Below are 18,780 nucleotides of genomic sequence, written 5' to 3' on the forward strand. Positions count from 1 at the left end.
TAGAGCGCTTGCCTTGCATGCTCGAGGCCCTGGGTTCGATTTCTCAGCACCACATAAGCAAAAAGAAAAAAGCCGGAAGTGGCGCTGTGGCTCAAGTGGTAGAGCGCTAGCCTTGAGCTGAAGAGCTGAGGGACAGCGCCCAGGCCCAGAGTTCAGGCCCCACGACCAGACCCAAAAAAGAAAAAGGACGGGAGGGGGAAAGGACAGGGAGAAAAGGAAAAGAGTTTAAATGGTTGAGGAAACAGGCATCAGATCATTTGCACTTTGTACCTGTAAATTTTGTAATAAACTATTATACATCTGTGCATGAAGTTTTCTGCTAAATGTTTAAGGTGTTTAAGCTGACCTGTTTCATGTTCTTAAACTGTTTTATATCATCTTATAGCCTTTATTACTTAGGGCAAAGCTCAAACATAATGAACTGAGATGTACTAAAATGAAGTAATATTTATATAGTCTGAAAATTATGAAAGAAGTAAGGTGAGAGAAGGATAAATTTGCTCACTTAGGTCCAGTGTGTAGTAAGAGCACAAGAAAAAAATAATAAACCAGACAATTTTTTGGTTTTAGAAGAAACACAACCCTTTAAGTTTCCAGATGGTTTTATTAAAGTTCCATGCTGTATTATAAACATACAAGTGATGAGAAAACAGTAACTAGAAACATGCACTTATCTGGCATTCTCTAAAATACCATTATACAAGTTTTCATTGACTTAGAAAAATACCCACTAAAACAATCACAGTTATTCTGAAAGATTTAAAAAAAAATGTATTGGCCAGAACAAAGTTCAAGAGAATAAACAAGATTCTGAATTGTATGTCAAAAAAACTGTACAAGATTGTACATAAAACTATAGTTTACAAAAGCCTTAGGTATAGTAAGAATACTGAATTAAGATTTCCAAAGTTCTGTTATCAATATCTATTAATAAAATCCTTATGAAATAATTGACTTAGAAAAAGTGAGATGTTCATGATTTCCGTGAGTATAGAAAATAGTAAATATCACTAAATACCACTTTCTGAAATAAAGTGTACTCAAAACAGCACAATGTATAGTCTCAAATCTTCTGTCATTCATTTAAACTTTGCTTGTATTGCCATGACAATCTTACACATAAACTTTCTCTTGGACTTTTTTAACAATTAGATTCTGAATTATTTCATGGTTTTATTATAATTTGAGTTCTTAAAATTAGTTGTAAATGGTATAATGTTGGGTTTATTTTTCCATGTTACTGTTTTAATTACTTCATTAGAATTTAGAAGTTTAGGAATTTTCCTATGTCTTCTAGAAATTAGCGTGTCCTATAAGCAACAAAACAGTGTCGAGCATGAACAGTTTTTAAGTGTTTTGGTGATTTAATTGTTGCTTTGGAAAATGAATCTAAACACCACAAAGTAAGTGTGGAAGAAATTAAGTCACTAGTTAAGTCATCAAGCCAGCTGGCAGTTTTTAAATTATACATTAAGACTATTAGGAACAGTTTCATACTGCTTGTCTCTTTTCTTGTGTTAGAAGTTAGAGGCTATGCAACCATCTGTTTTAGATGGGATCATCACTCCTTAAGTAATACTTGGTCATAGGATAGTTGTGGCATTTTATTTATTGTATTTACTGGATATTGTAAGTTTCAAATGAATAAACAAGATAAATGGCTGAGTCAGTATTGTTTCAGAATAAGGATGAAATGATTCACTAGCTACTGAACAACTAAATGCATTGGCCATGAGGCTGCAGATATGTTTACCATGCAAAGATGTACAAAGATAACATTATTTTTAGAAATGATGGGATACTGGACACGAAACTCAGGACCTTGAACATGATACGAATGCATCCTACTATGAGCTATACCCCATGCCCTCCTAACCCACTTTAAACTCTAATAATGCTTCAAGGAAGTGATTTAAGTTCAGAATTTTAAATTTATGCTGCATTTTAGTTTGTGACAAGGACTGTAATGCACTAAAGGACATAGTATTTCCTTCAAGAAAATAAGTGCTTTTACTAACACAACTGATTTTTAGATTAGAGCCAGCTCTGGTGCACATAGCTAACTGACAGATTAAGTCCTTTTACTTTCCTTGTCACTCCAAAAGTTTTCTTTTTTAACCACCTTCCTGTAACCACTTTTAGTAAAGCCAGAGGCAAAGCACTTTTGTGGACCAGCAGACTTTCCTTAAGTATGTCCTTTGGTCTTGTGATTTGACATGGTTGAAAAGATAAAACAAATGAAACAGAATAGAAGCTCTCCTCTTGATACTTATATAACATACAGTTTACTTTAGTTACCCTGTGAGATCTGCAACCAGGAGTTACACTGTAACTTCACAGATCACACCATAAAGTGTAATACTGTACTGGAAGACTTTTCCATTTAAAAAAAAAAAAGTTTCTACTTTTTATAATTCATTCTATTTTCCAATACTTCTTAAATTCCATGAAATGTACCTAAAAGCAAGGTACTAGAAAATCATCACACCCTACATCCTTTCACCTTTGGGCTTAATATAAGATGTCAGAACACATCTTTATCAGTGAGTCCTTCAGAATCAAAGCTTGATTCTGTTTAAAATCAGTTAAAATGTGAACAGAAAAGTTATCTACTTCTTACAACTTGTTGCCTTGTTCCTGGTGTCTGCCTCTCTGACTGACTGACAGATAATATCCTGCTAACTAAGAAGGGCATGGCCTCCTGTGCTTTTAGCTAGCTAAGACTCCACCAAAGTTTAAACGTAATGACAGAATGTAGACTAATGTCTGAAGTGCTTGTTTTGTTTTGAACGAACAAAAAAACTGCTGTCAGTGAATACTGTAAAAAAGACTATAAGATCCTAAAAATGGGTCCCGTATTGCCAAAAGAATTTCAGTGCTTTTTAGTAAAACACTTGCATATAATACCTAACTCTCATCACGTGCATCAGGAAAAAAAACTCCCAAGCAATGGAGATTCCCCATGGGAAATACTGGGGAAACAATACAAATAGAATATAAAAAACCAAAATGCCATTAAATTTGCATATCTGATGTAAAAAAATGCTGAGGTAATATTATTAACTGCTTTAAAAAAAAAAAAACCACCCATCTTTGCTTCCATTATTGCTGAAAAAGAAGGTAATACTGACTGAGTTACCTTACTATACCAAAAAAGGGAGAGAAGTTTATGAACATTGACTACTGGTGAAGCATAATATCCAGAGCAAGTAAAAGTAGGCAAATGGGAAAATAAAAAACTAAAAAGTTAATGCTTATTATCCTTGAGATCTGGAGTGAAGGAAACAGTGCAGCCCCGTGGGGCTGATGACTTTAGCCTTATCGTGGTCACCTCTTCAGGAGTTTGTTTTGTTTAAAGCTAATCGTGTCCCCATTCACTCAGATTCTGTTTCTAGGTGAATCCTTAAAAATAAAATCCCCAAGCTCTTAATAAATAATTGCAGTTCCTCCTGAAGATGCTGGGTAAAGTGCAGAAAAAAGCACCACAGAAACTCTTGCTGGCCAGTATGGCTTGGCTACTAGATTCGGATTTGATAGCCCACTTCATTCAGAGTACTGAGGTCAGCCATCTTCTTTTCAGGCAGAGCAGGCCTAAGGATGAAAGACATGAAGAGGATGGGGCAGAAAGGTAATGAGCTTTTAAAAACCTAGGTCTTCTACTCAGTTCTGCTAACTTGTCTCATTCCCTGTGCTCAACACATACACACTCATACTGCCACTGCCACACTTGCTTCCCAACCCTATTTGTTCTCCAAGTCTGCTTTTATAGGTTTTCAGGGACATGCAAACAGATTAAAACACTTTCAGTGTTCAGTCTTAAGCTTGAACTGAGTGGCACTAAAACATTTTTAAATCCAATATCTTGCAAGAGTCTAATAATCATTTACTCCAGAACTCAGTGAAAATTCCCCCAGCAACACTACCTTCCCAGGGAAGCCCGGAGTTACAAAATGACTCGTGACTGAGGTTCTGGGAGAGGTCCTCAGCTACCCTTGGTGGAGGGTTACTATTCAAGTTTAAATCTATTAATTCAAGACGACTCTCTTAGAATTTTAAGTGAAAAAGGATGTCAGTATATAAACCCCATCGGTGGCAAAGCACCTCCTTAAATACTTTCTAAAATATTTCCCAACAGAAAACTACTCCTGGGCTGGGAGGTGGCTCAGTGGTAGAGCGCTTGCCTTGCATGCCTGTGCCCCTGGGTTCCATTCCTCAGCACCACATAAGCAAAAAGAAAAAAGCCAGAAGTGGCGCTGTGGCTCGAGTGGTAGAGTGCTAGCCTTGGGCTGAAGACCTGAGGGACAGCACCCAGGCCCAGAGTTCAGGCCCCACGACCGGACCCTCCCCCCCCCCAAAAAAAAGAAAAGAAAACTAAGCATTTATGTTGAAATCATGTAGAAGTACTTGAAAAGTAAGCCAGGTACCCGTGATTCATGCCTGTAACCCTAGCTGCTCAGGAGGCTGAGATCTGAGGATCGTGGTTTAAAGCCAGCTGAAGGCAGAAAAGTTCTTAAGACTGATCTCAAATTAAGCACCAAAAGAAAAAAGCCAGAAATGAAACTGGCTCAAGCGCTAGATGAGCAAAAAAGCTCAGAAATAGTGCCCCGGCCCTGAGGTCAAGCCCTAGAATCAGCAAAAAAAAAAAAAGTACTTTTAAAAGTATTGCAAAGATTTCTTATTAATACATCATCTGTTTCCACTAAAGTCAATTTCTAAATTACTTTACAATATAGCCCTGTGCCTATGGATTTTCATAGTTAAACTTGTTTTCCATTTACCAGTGAACGGTTCACTCTTACCAGCTTAGATAAAAGATAACCAAGACTATACTAAGTTTAGGACATTCAATGTATAGTGAGTTCTAATCCAGAAGTTTCAGATCTAGACAGTTTTGCATGAAAATAATAGCATTTTTTAGTTATTTGTGAACCTTCTTATGTGCTTAAAAATGAAAATATACTTGTAAAGATTGGGGTTTTTTGTGGGAAGGGTGATAGGTAGGACTGGGGTTTGAACTCAGACCTATACTTGTTAGGAGGTATTCTGCTGATCCAAACCTCCAGCCCCTTTTTTGTACTGCTGATTTTTCAGATGAGGTCTCACTTCTTGCCTAAACACATACCTGGATTATGATGTGCCTGTTTTAGGCTTGCCACCATAGCTAGGAAGATAAAGACTACATCCCTTCCGGTCTCACTGGATTTTCTATCTAAGCTGGCCTTGAATCACAATCCTGGTCTCAGCTTCCCAAGTGGCTAGTATTACAGACTTGAGCCACTAGCATCCAGCTGTAAGTTGCTTAATTTGTATCTTTGAAAGAGCTTCTGACTGCCAGTGCTTTCTCTTTGGCATGAAAATAGTCCCATCTCACTCAGATAGAAATGAACAGCTCACTTCTCAGCTCAGCTCAGCTCAGCTCAGTGAATGGCAGGTCCCAAGCCAACAGATTCCGCTTCTCTGTCTGTCACTCGCTCTCTGAGATGGAATCCTCATGATCCAGTCCATGTTCATTCTCTCTGAAGTGGTCAAGCAGCCTTCCCCAATGTACTATTTGGCCCTCTAAAACAACTAGCCATCTTAATTGTCACTGTTTTACATAGGGCTTATTAACCTGACCATGGACTTATTTCTATGAGTTTTTCCTCATGATCCCTGGGGCAAACCCTCAATGCTGAAAATATAGCTAATCGCAGGTAGATATCTCACATGTGTAAGATCTCATGCTTAAACCTTCCCATCTTGAGGTCCAATCATTCTTTGGAGATTCCCTGCTCCCTTTAAATAGGGCCCACTGCTGACAGCTCTGGAAGAATGGGCTCATGGGGGCCACAGGAGGTCCCTCCTCTTTTTTTTTTTTTTGGTTTGGTTTTGTTTTTTGTTTTTTTGGTAGGTTGCGGGGCTTGAACTCTGGGTTTGGGCGCTGTCCCTGCACTCTTCAGCTCAAGGTGAGCACTCCACCGCTTGAGCCACAGCGCCACTTCTGGTTTTCCGTGAGAATCTCACGGACTTTCCTGCCCGGGCTGGCTTTGAACTGTAATCCTCAGATCTCAGCCTCCTGAGTAGCTATGATTACAGGCGTGAGCCACCGGCACCGGGCTTGATCCCTCCTCTTAAGTGGACAGCTGAAGGGATCACAGTGTTGCTGAACGAGTCAGACTTTTGTTTCAGTCCCAGTCTTAAGCCCACTAATAGGGAGAGAGCCTAGTATACTTACAGGCCAGTCACGTTTTAAAGAGTCTTTATGTGTCTTGTTTGGCCAAAAGCCTAAATGAAATCTATTTTATCTCTCTGCTTAAGATTCATCTTTCAGCTAATTTGCAACACTGTCCCTGAAAGCACACTCCCCATACGTTAACAGCAGCCTTACGAGGCACATGCTGCTAGAAAGGTAAGTCAACTTCTTGCCTCCCTGATGGGCTCTACTTTAGAAAATTCAGCCATAAAAAGCTCATCTGCCAAAAGATAGGCCTGCAGCACTTCTATGTACTCCTTGGCTTTAGAATAGGATTAAATGCAGGCCATTTCCTACAGCAGTTATGACTTCCACACTACCTTTTTGGTGCTGTCACTATGGAAGCACAGATTTCTTATCCAAATATAAACTAGATTTGTATTAGCTGACTTAAACTGGTGCCGACTTTAATGATCTATGTGTGACAGAGTCAGTGGTTCCTCAACATCCAGGCTCATATTCTTTATTGACCCCACCCCTGATTTAGCAAAGCAAATGGTGCTTGACTACAAACTACATTTCCCAGCCTCCCTGCAGCCAGGCCTGGCCTTGGGTTAACGTGTAGCCAATGAGATTAAGGAAAGTATGGAGTAACATTCAGAACACCGCTTCAAAAGACAACTGGAAGATGCCATTTATCTCTTCCTTTCCTCTTTGTTTCTCCTTGTCTTTGTGCATTCCTCCTAAAGAGAATATGGAAGGGATGGGGGAAGCTCTGACCTCCAGGAGGTCACTAAAGACAGCACAAGAGGGAATAGCCTTGGGATTATAGGCCTGTACACTGTACCAGCTAGGGAATCACCCTTATAGTAACCCTGTAACCCTGTAATCTATGTAGGACTAAAATCTTGAGATCTCATACTCTCCCTGAAAACAATTCCTGAGCTTATCAAGAGAATCCTTTGTTTCATAATCCTACCAATTGACTCACCTAGATTCTGAACATGTGTATATATGCCTATGCATGTGTGCATAGTATATATTGGGGACTGAACCTAGGGCCTTAAACAGGCTTTCTATTACTAAGCTATAGCCCTAGCTATAGTTTTCTTTTCTTTTCTTTTCTTTTTTTTACCCTCAGTATAGGAACTTGAAGTCTGAGACTTGCTCTGTTGGTCAGCTGGAACTCTACCATTTGAGCCATACCTCTACTTCTAGCTCTTGGCTGGTTAATTGGAGATGAGATCTCTTGGATTTGTCTGCTCAGGCTAGTTTCGAATGATAATTCTCAGATCTCAGCCTCCTGAATAGCTAGAATTAATAGGTGTGAGCCACTGGTGCCTGACTTCAGCTTTGCTTTCTCCTCCCCCCGCCCTTCCCCAGGGCCTTGGCAGCAGCTTCCTCAGCATCAGATCGCACCCATATGAAAATACTGCCAGTAAGAAGCTAGCTTAGTATTGTTCCTGAAGTGTTGGAGTCCATGTGACCTGCCTGGCCGTTTTTTCTGTCTGCCCTGTGCCTAGCAATACCTTCTGAGATGTCTGTGCAGGCCAGGATACAGGGTCAAGAATGGCATCTGCTTGCCCACTTGTCCTGTCAAGTGGCCTCACTGCGATAGAAGCCACTTTTTGGCTACTCACTGGTTTTTCTCATAGGAAAAATTCTGTTTCTCAGGACTAGAGCCCCTCATACCTGAGAAACAGAATTTTCTCCACACTCCTTTGCATTCCTTAGACTTCACCCTTTTAGCTGTGTTCTGCTATTGGCACATCTGAAAATAGAGAAGGTTTAATTTGGGAGTCTTTGGCCTCCTTTTTCTAGACCTTTGCTTAGCATTTCCATCCATTCCCCTTGTGCTTCTTGGGTGCCCGGAAATTGCCATTATAAATAGCTTTTATTATTAGGTGCTTACATTGTGCCAGACATTGTGCTAAATAGAAGGTTTACATTGACACTCATCCCTTTTGTGAAAGAGCGAGCACTGAAGTCAGGGGACTTGCCCAAACTTGCACTGTTAGCAAGAATTGATCCTCAGAATCTAGGGCCCAAGGCTGGTGCTGGTGGCTCATGCCTATAATCCTAGCTATACTAGAGGCTGAGATCTAAGGGTCAAGGTTCAAAGCCAGCCAGGGCAGGAAAAGTCCATGGGACTCCTATCTCTAGTTAACCATAAAATGCCAGATGTGGAGCTGTGGCTCAAGTGGTAGAGGAGCTCTAGCGTTGAGCAAAAGAGCCCAGGCCCCAAGTTCAAATCCCAGTACCAGTGCGACCATGCATGCGTGCGTGTGCACACACACACACCAAGAATCTAGGGCCCATGACCTTAACCACAGTGCCTCCATCCTCTCACACCCCAATTAAGGTATGTTCACTTATCTGAGAACACATGGTCTCTCCTGCCTCCACACCCTGATCGTGCTGCCTGTACTTTGAAATGTCTTTCCCTATGTCTTGTCTTCAAGTCCAACCTATGGCACCAAGTACCATGAAGCATTTTCTAATTTCTGACACTCAAAATCCAGTACTTACTAAGTGTTGTTTCCTACTGACCACCATCCATGGGTCTGTCCCAGAAACTGAATAAGGGCAGGACGCAAGTACATTCATCTATGAATCCCACTACTGAATACCTACCATTCAATGAATAGTTGAGGTCTCTGATATGTAAATGGAAGATTGGGCTTCATACGCTACTATGATCATGGACTACTTTAAGTGCTAAGCCAGGAATTCATGTTGCTTTGCTAATTTTAAGAGTTAACAAAAAGAGGTTTTTGTTTGTTTACAAATTTTAACCTGTATAGGATCTGCCTACTAAGCTGAATGTAGTTCTGTCATGACAGATAGCTCATAGGCTCCCAAAGCAAAGACACGGTTTTCTTCTTCCTCATGGTCCCCAACCCACTTAGGTATCTAGAAGCGGGCAGGGTAGGGGTGGGGGTAAATTCTGGCAGAAAGCAAACAAAGCTGAGAGTCCTGGTGGATGGTGAAGAAGATGAAACCCTTTCACAGCAACAATGGCTGTAGTTTCTGGCATGGCAAAGGGCCGCACCTGCCCCAGGGCCCAGCTAGAAAGCCTGCTCAGTAGCCAGCTCATGTCAGGGCCAGGGCTGGCTGAGCTATTGGGCATGCAGAAACCTCTTCCCAATGCTCCCTAATTTATAATTAGAACCTTGCCAGGGGGTTATTTTTAAGGAACACAGGCACCAAGATGATGATTCAACCAGGTCTGCGCTTGCCCAGATCCTCTCATCAGATCCTGGGCTATTATTTTACACTGAACAACGCATTTCTCCAAGCCCCTCTGAGTCCAAACAAGGGCAAAGAAAGCAAAGGATTTTTCTCTCCTGGGCTTTTGAACAGCACTCTGGAGGAAGAGGGGTAGAAGAGTCTAAATTTCCTTTGAGTCACTTTGTGGGAAGAATAAGACCTCCTCTCTCAGCACACAAGGGTGATGCCAAACATGTCCATTGTCATGGAGCCAGAGTGAGCTAGGGTAAACAGCTGCCCATCCAGTATCTCCCTACCTTTAACCCTAATTTCAGATCTGTACCCCAGGAGCCAACTGGACCCAGGCTGTGAGGGGGAGGTAGGCTGGGAGGACAGCACCATGGGTACGTGCTATAGAAAGTACCCCTTCACAGTGGCAAATCAGGTGCTTCATGCACAGAAGCAACCTCTGCGCTAGATGCTGCCAGTAGCCACTGAAGCCACAAGAAGCCTTGGAGCCAGAAAAGGATGGCAGCATCTTAAGGACTGCAGTAATATATCACTGCACCTTGAGGCTGAAACACAAGTTGGTGTGTGTCTGTGTAAGGGTTTAAGCTACTGTAATCCCAGCTCCTTGGGAAGTAGAGAACAGGAGGATTGTAGTTCAAGGCCAACCCAAGCAAAAAGTTTGAGAGAACACTTCTCCTCCCCCCCTCCCCCCTCCCCCCGCACACATGTACGCACAGAACCCCCCCCCCCCAATCTCAACCAGGTGTGGTGCCTGTCATTGTAGCTATATAAGAAGCATCAGTAGGGGATGGTGATCCAGGTCTGCCTGGGGGGGAAAGGTAAGACCATACCAAAAAATTGAAAGAAGGTGCCTGCCTAGCAAGTGCCACGAAGCCCTGAGTTCAAATTCCCAGTACTGCCAAAGAAAATAAAAATTGAAGAGGAAAAAAGCTTCTAGGGCCCTCCACAACCCCCAGCCTCCCCTCTGCCCAGTTGGCAGTAAATACACACCCTCACACTCACACACCAGCATCGGCCAATTGCTGGTGGTCCAGGTAAGAGATAGGCCTTCCTCTCTTGCCAACTCTGGCAGGAATTAGAGCAAGGCAAGCAGGCCCCAATTTAGTATTTTGGGCCTACTGGGAAGGCCACTGAGGCAAAGTAGGAGAGAGCAGTTAGGTAGAGGAGAGGTTCATTCACACCTGTCACCCTCATTCAAGGCCAGTCTCATTCCTCCCTCACATTCTTTGTCTCCAGGATGGCAGCACAGCGGACAGGGCCCACAGATGACAGTTGCTATGTAAACGGAGAGACTTTGCTAAAACAGATTCCGCTCCAAAGAGATTCTCCTGCCCTGGGTCCTTCCGTGCCTCAAGCCCTCCCCAGGCAGAAGGCTCTGGCCAACATCCAAGAGCCACAGGCCATGTTTGAGATTCCGGGGCACCACTGGCAGGCTCTGATGTCACCTCTCCTTTCCTTCCATGAGTCAGAACCTCTCAGCTCTAGAAACCCTGACCTTGTCTGACCCGCAAGGCTCAGACCAGCTCTTGGCTCCCTCGGCCCTACATAATCTTTCCTGACAAGGCCCACCATTCCATCTTGGTTTCTTCAAGCAGCCCTGGGGTCTCTCAGCAACAGGGAGCTAGTGAGGGAAGCCAGGGGAGTAGAAATAGCTCATTCACATCAGCTGAGAGGCTTGCTTTTCCTTCCATAGCCTTCCTACTTTTCTTTCTCTTTTCTAAGTTCCCCTCTGCCTTTCACACTAAAGGAACATTTCTCTGGGGAGTTTTTCTTGCTTAGGATCCAAGGATAATGACTTCTTTGATCTCATTCATTGTATCTTAGATGCAGTGAGGCCATGGCATCAGACTTTCTCCCTGTGACGTCGTCATTAAACAGCCTCTGCTCACGCATCCAGATGCCTGCGCATGCATAACCCTTCCTGACAGAAAGGAGCAGGAGTTTGTCCAGCTTGTAGCCCTGTAGGAAGGGAAATTTTATCTTGAAGTGGGGTTTACTAACCTCTGGAACTCTGAGGGGCTCCAGCAGGGTAAGCTACCATGAAGATAATGATGGAGGAAAAAAGAAAGATAAAGCACAAAAGCTGGGTGCTGATGGATTATGCCTACAAGGACTTCAGAGCACAAATGTGCTTCTCAAAAGGTGTTCCTTCCTCCTTTCCTGTTCTAGAGTTTGAACTTAGAGGCTGGTACTCTACCCCTCGAACCACACCTCCAGCCCTGGTTGTTGCTGCTGGTTTGGGGGATGGAGTCTCGAGGACTTCTATGCCCAGGCCAACTTTGTACTTCAGTTCTCTAGGTCTTGGTCTCCTAAGTACCAGGTGGTTTTATTTTGAGACAGATTCTCACTATGTTGCCCAGGCTGGTCTCTTAACTCACAAGCTCAAGCCATCCTCTCACCCTGGCCTCCTGAGCAGCCCTGCACCACTTCCCCAGGCTCCCACACTCCTAGCCTTGCTCTTCAGTGGAGACCTACTGGGGATGGAGGCCCAGAGTTAGAAAGGAGTTGGTTTGAATTCACAGAAAGGCTTTGGAACAGGAGATGAAACCTCAGTCTTCATCTCCCTACCTTTAAAGAGTCATGGGGGAGCCAGGTACCAGTAGCTCATGCCTATAATCCTAGCAACTCAGGAGACTGAAATCTGAGGTTCATGGTTCAAAGCCACCTTAGGCAGGAAAGTCTATGAATCATTCCATCTCCAATCACTCAAAAACAACAACAACAACAACCAGAAATGGAGCTATGGTTCAAGTGATAGAACACTAGCCTTGAGCAAAAACTAAGCTCAAGGACAATACTCAGGTCCTGAGTTAAGCCCTAGGACAAGCACCAAAAAAAAAAAAAGAGAGAAGAAGAAGAAAGAGAAGAAGGAGGAGGAGGAGGAAGAAGGAAGAAGAAGAAAGGAGGAGGAGGAAAAGGAAAAGGACCACAGCTGGCTGCCAGTGGCTCACCCCTGTAATACTAGCTACTCAGGAGACTGAGATCTGAGGATCATGGTTCAAAGCCAGCCCAGGCAGGAAAGTCTGTGAGCCTCTTATCTCCAGAAAACCAGAAGTGGCACTGTGGCTCATTGGTGGAACGCTCACCTTGGGCTGAAGAGCTCAGGGACAGTACCCAGGTTCAAGCCCCATGACCAACAAAAAAGAAAAGAAAAGAATCACAGAGGGAAACATGACTATTCTGTGGGAAAATCGCTTTAAAAACTCCTAGGGAAAACCATAATCCTGGAGTTTGTTCTCATCCACATGTATCTGATGGGAGCTGCATGTTCATATCAAAGCAATTACTGCAACAAAAAGCTTGAAGTTAAAAAAAATAAAAACTCCTAGGGCAGCAGAGGAAGAAAAGGGATGGGGGTAGAAGCAGGGGGAGCCCCATCCTGCTCTGGAAATTTGATCCTAATAGACTCTGGTGAAGTCATCTCTTGCCTCCCACTCAGCTGACTCTTGTGTCAACCCGGTTGACACGGATCCTCCTTTCGGAAGGGATTATTCAGACAAGTGCAAAAGTGAGACAGAATTCAGGGCTGGAAGTAGCCCCAGCTGTAAGGAGGAGGGGGAAGGGGGACAGAAAGACACTAAAATTATCCAGTCAGGGGCCAGAGCCCTACCACTGATGAGCCTCTGGCCTGTTACAAGAGGCCCATCAGCCTTTTTTTGCCTGCTGGGCTACTCCCGAGTTTCCTGCTGGCACCCAACACATTTAGAAATGACCTGCTGGCCACATGTGATACTAAAATAATAGCACAGGGATGGTGTCACTGATCCTTTCCTGGTGCTGACAGACCCACAATAGGTTTCCTGGACCAGTGTAATTATTGGGTCATAACCATACTTGGCTCTTTCTCCTGGATATGTAGGAAGCAGCTCAAATTCCACAGTCTAAACTCAAACTTGCCCTTGTCCTACACGTTCCTCAGTCCACCACCAGCTGCCACCACTAGTCTTTTGACCTCAACCTGACTTTTGTCTTCACACCAATCCTAGTATCTTTCCCTGGTTAAAAACCTCATGTGTCCCTGACTGCAAAGTCCTCATGGGTCTAAGTGAAATGGATCCAACTGGAATGCTTCTTAAAAACTAGCTGCAGCCATTCTGCACATGACTCTCGGGAGGGGGGAAGAGGTGCATCTTCATAAGATGCTTGACCCTAGCTGAAGATGGGGAGCTCCTTGCACTGCATAAGAGGAAAGAGGACTCACGACTTGTCTCGTCTGCCAAGCCTTCTTGAGGGGCTTGCTTGTCTCCTCCGAGGGGACAGGGATTTTCCCCGGCTTCTCACTTGGGTCGGTGAGTGGGCACTTGCAGGTTTCAAGATCTACGGAAGAGATGAAGAGTGATTCACATAGTTCCTTAAAAATCCCCCACCCCACCCTTCCATTTTCCCACCACATAGCATCCTAGCTCTCAGTTCATCCATAAGCTTGTGGTTTAGAAAGCACTGAGCAGGGGCTGGGGACATGGCTCAGTAGTAGAATGCCTGTCTAGATCAAATCTCCTCTCATTCCTCCCTGTAGAAAAAATAAATAAATAAATAAAGGATGGCACAGAGCAGGAACAATTCTGCCCTGGAAAAGGCAAGGATACTACTTTTCTAGAGGATGATCACACTAAGATGAGCCCAGTGCTTCAGTTTTCTGGTGCTATGTTTAGTTGCTTAGAAGTTTCTCCTCAAGAGAGCAAAGTCTCATCTACATGGCCTCCCAAACCAGCCTCCTGTGATTCTCCTATCTCACACAGGCAGTATGGTCTCAATTTATCAAAACCTACACTCCAGGTTCCTGCAGAATGAAAAGTTCCCGGGTGCTAAACATAACCTAGCCTGAAGTCAGCAGACCCCTGTCCCCTGGGTCTTCAGTGTGCACCAGCTTTCTCTTAGCAGTTTGGCAAGTCCTGGAAGTCACAGGAGCAAGCCGGTATTATGTCACTGTGGAGGTAAAAAGATCTACATGAGGCTAGCTTAGTGAAAGTTCTCGCCTGCAGTGGTGACTCCAGGTTTGAATTTTATATCAAGGGCTTTGCAGCTTAGAAGCCAGACCAGCAATACAATGTGACTCTGAAATAGATCCTAAAGCAGAGAAGCCACCCATCCTGGTTTTCAGAGTCTTTTCTTGTTTTAGTACTGAGATGCTCATGTTCTGGGAAGCCCCTCATGCACTTCTCAATGATTGGTCATCCTACTGTAAAGACAAAACAGACAGAACTGGAGGTCCAGTTCAAAAGAACTACCATTTGAGGACCAAGACATTTCTTTAATTATAATGTCTAAGTTTGTATTGGCTGTTGGATTTGAAGTTCAGCTGTTTCTCAGGATCCTCACAGGGGATTGGTTCCAGGAACCCCTCATGGATGCCCAACTCCAAGGATGCTCAAGTCTCTTATCTAAAATGATGTAGTCTTTGTATATAACTTATGCCCTCCTGTATTCTTTAAAGTCTGTCTAGACCAACTGCAAGACAACACCAAGTAAATCCCACCTAAGTCATTGTCATACTGTACTATTTACGGAACAATAACAAGAAAAACAGCCTGTACATATTTACTACAGCTGCAATTATTTTTAATCCAAAGTTGGCTGAAATTGTGAAGATAGAAAGGTGAGAAGAAAGATTTAAGAATAAATGACTTGGGCCAGGCACCGGTGGCTCACACCTGTAATCCTAGCTACTCAGGAGGATGAGATCTGAGGATCATGAATCAAAGTTCGCCTGGGCAGGAAAGTCTGTGAGACTCTTGCCTCCAATACCTCCTCCAGAAGTAGGAGCTATGGCTCAAAGGGACAGCACCCAGGCCCTGAGTTCAAGCCCCAGTACCAACAAAAAATAATAATAATGACTTGGGACTTGGGGGAATGGGAAAAGAGAAATAAGCTCTATTGGGTGATGTATATTATTAGTGGGAGGGATGAATATGGTCAAAATATGCAACCATCAAAATAGAATAATGAAACCTATTGAAATTATTTTGGGAAGGGAGGAGATGGGAGATGGCAGAGCCTTAGATGGAGTGAGACTGGAATATATTATAAATGTGTGGACATATAACAGTGAAATCCCCTCTGCATAGCTAATATAAACTAATCATAATAATAATGTGGCATATTTTTCACTTTAATAGGGTGACCACTAAACAAGAAGAACCAAAGAAATGTAGGACCTGGAGCAAGAAAGAGGGAAGGAGAGAGAGAAATGGAGAGCGCGCTCTCACAGATCACTTCTTTGTTGACCCAGTACCTACCTTCATTCTCATATCCCTGGCATATTTCTCCAACTCCTTCTTGATGTCAGCCCTCAACATCTTTGAGACATTGAGGACAAGCTGCTTCCACTCAATAGGTTGGAAGCTATGAGGCTCATGGGGGACATAAAGCCCAATCTTGACCTTCTTGACTGTGTGCAGGTATTTCTTGTAGGAGTCTTCAAAGTCAAAGACAAGGTCACTCAGAGTCCGAAAGGTCAATGGCTTGTCCATCAGCTCAGCCCTTCGGCTCATGCCCAGTGAGCCATAGTGGCCATTACAATAAATTCCCAGCACAACATGGTGAAAGTAGTTTCCTGAGAAGTAGGTTTTAAAGCTGATGGGGAATCGCTCGATGGAAGGCTGTCCATTGGTTAAGTATCTTAAACAATCTGAGTCAAGGAAAACACTAAAGACCTTGGAAAGAGCATGAGCTGTAGGAAGGGACAGAATCTCCCAGGGGTGCCCTGAGGAGCCACATCTAACCTGTCCAGATGAATCCTTTTCTAAGACATTCGCTTGAGATCTCAGTGTTCACTGCTGAAACCAAATGACCAAGGACAAAGGGAAAACAAGCTATCTTCTTCAGTTATTAAATGCAAAAAAAAAAAAAAACAGTTACAAGTCACTTTTTTCCTTATTTTTCTACAAGATACTGGGAGCTTTTGTTGTTGGATTTTTTTTTTTTTGAGTCAGGGTCTCCCTATATAACCCAAGCCAGTCAAACTCACGATCCTCCTTCCTAAACCTCCAAAGTGCTGGGATTACATCACAGGCTACCTTACCCTTTAGGTTTTGGTTGAACTGCAGTTTGAGCTCAGGGTCCCACACTTGTCTGGCAAGCATTCTGTCACTTGGCCTAAACCTCCAACCCTTTCGCTTTAGGTTGGTTGTAGGTTCTTGTGTTTTTGTGCCTGAGCCACAATGGCACAATCCCAGATGTATGCCCAACTGTCCAACTCTACTTCTTTGTTTCTTTCTCCTCTCTCTCCCTCTGTCCTTCCTTCCTTTTTTTTTTGTACATTCAAAAAATGGGCTGGGACTGTTGTATGTGGAAATACCAGGACTTGAAGGCCAATGAGATGGCCCAGTAGAGAAATGAAACCCAGAACCAAGGCTATAGAGAGATGTGAAGCACGTGCTGACTGGTGATCGGGAGGAGAAGAGGCGGAAAGGGTCACATGTGCACCTCATTGGCAGGAGCCTGGGGTAGCACGAGAAAACGGCCTCCATACCAAAACCCAAGGCTGCTGCTCCCTCCCAACCCACATCATTCAACTTCTCTCCACTCGCCAGCCCATGTGCATTTGGTAGCAGCCTCTTAACCATCATCTTGGCTTTGACCCAGCACATAGCATTATAAATGTTCTTACTATCACTGAACCCAACATTTGTAATGGTTGCAATGGTAAATTTTATGCCATGTTTACTACAATAAAAGAAAAGAAAAACAACCATAGGCTGTGAGAGAGGCAAACCCAGCATTCTTTAGCAGAGATGGAGGAACATCCGGGCTGTGGGCCAGATATGGCCATGAAACTATTTGATATAGGCTGGGTCAGACGTGCAGGCTTCTCTTTGGCTGCCCCTGGACTGTGCACTTGAATAATTTTGTATGGCTTGCAAAATAATGTTATAAATATTCAGATGGTGGCCTTTGGCAGGGAAAAGTTTCCTCACCCCTACTAGGACTGTAATATGGGCATCTGTCCTAGGGGACAAGTATAGTCAGCCAGGTCCCAAGTCACTCATCTCTAGGATTTAATTCTATCATCACAGCCATTGGTAAAGCCTTGGGGCCTGGAAAAGGAAGGAAGGGAGAGGAAGGACAAGCGCAGGAAGTAGCCTGAGTTTTTTCTAGGGAGAAGAGAGCGACAGCACCCAAAGTCCATGGAAAATGAGCCAACACCCAGCTTTCTGGGGGAAATGATAACCTGCTTCTCATCATGTACCTGTTGCTTTCACAAACCATGCTACTATGAGCAAGGCTTACCACGGTCAACAAACCCCTTCAAAATAAGTGCCATCATTGAGAAAATAACTTGAAGCCAAACATCTATGTATCCAGAATGCAAGTGTGCAAGTGTGCAAGACAGGACTTATCACAGACAAATCCCACACTCTGGGCTGAAGTAAAAAGAAGGAACCAGGAAGGAGGTGAATGGATGTAGCTTCCATACAGCCAGACTGACTAGATTCAAGAAACTCCCAAGGCACTGCTTGTTTCCTAGGACCCATGACAGAGGAGGTCGCAAGTCATCCTTCACTGTCCACGAGGGGACACAAGGATGCTGACACCGAGCAAAGAGAAGGCAAAGATGCTGCGACTTAAATGTAGGTCTGTGTCCAAGACTCAGGTTTCCCTGAGTTCAGCAGTGTGTGCTGCATCTCCCCCACTCTCCCTTGCCCTTTTCTGCAAAGTCACATGGGTAAGAACAAAGGAAAACCAACAGCACAAACCCAGAGGCAGGGTCACTCAAATCTGTTCTCCACAATCCCCAAAGGTCGTGGCTAAAACCAGTGACATGATGCTTAGATGTATAAAACTGTGCAGAACAAGATGACCTATATATGTCTGAGTACATTCGGATGTCCAGCAGCAAAGCAACTGAAGTTAGCTCATCTACCCAGCAAAGGGCCCCGGCTTATGTTCTTTGATTTCTACCAGCAGATCCCTGGGCTGTTCAAGCCATTAAACTTGCAAGAGTCCCTGCTAAACAGCTGTGGCTGATTCCTGCCACTCAAGAGTTAAGGCCCTCCCTGAGCCATCTGTTGCCAGACCCCAGCCCTGACCTCCTGCTGAGCTCCCCAGACACAAGTTTCTTCTCCTTTGTGGGAAGCAGACAAAAGAGAGGGAGGAGGGGGAGAGAGGGGCTTCAATAAGGCTTAAGTGTCCACTTTTCAAGCACCTGTGAACTGTCTTATTCTATACCAGTGAGTGCTCTACAGAAGGCAGAAAGGAGCAGAAATTCCCTGTCCCATGGAAATGTCCAGCAGTAGTAATGTGAGAAGCCCTGTGTGCCACCTTAGAACACACACACACATACACACACACCACACACACACACACACACACCATAAAACCCTACAAAGAATGAAACTTTGGGACTTGAACTCTAGCTCAGTGATAAG

The 18,780-nt window shown here is 43.8% G+C and overlaps 1 protein-coding gene across 1 annotated transcript in view; it reads right to left on the minus strand.

Moving 5' to 3' along the window:
• Positions 1–584: 584 nt before the first annotated feature.
• Positions 585–18,780, minus strand: part of Vash2 (vasohibin 2) — a 31,971-nt gene continuing 13,775 nt past the window's right edge. Inside the window, exons 5-7 of the mRNA XM_042681679.1 lie at positions 15,649–16,030; positions 13,614–13,729; positions 585–3,591 (exon numbers count right to left, since the gene is read on the minus strand). Of these exons, the coding sequence (XP_042537613.1) occupies positions 3,519–3,591; positions 13,614–13,729; positions 15,649–16,030 (571 nt within the window). The 3' untranslated portion in view covers positions 585–3,518. The remainder of the gene's footprint in view (positions 3,592–13,613; positions 13,730–15,648; positions 16,031–18,780) is intronic.

This window comes from Dipodomys spectabilis, unplaced genomic scaffold (genome assembly GCF_019054845.1).
Source record: "Dipodomys spectabilis isolate Male_0828 unplaced genomic scaffold, ASM1905484v1 ptg000069l, whole genome shotgun sequence".
Lineage (NCBI taxonomy): Eukaryota > Metazoa > Chordata > Mammalia > Rodentia > Heteromyidae > Dipodomys > Dipodomys spectabilis.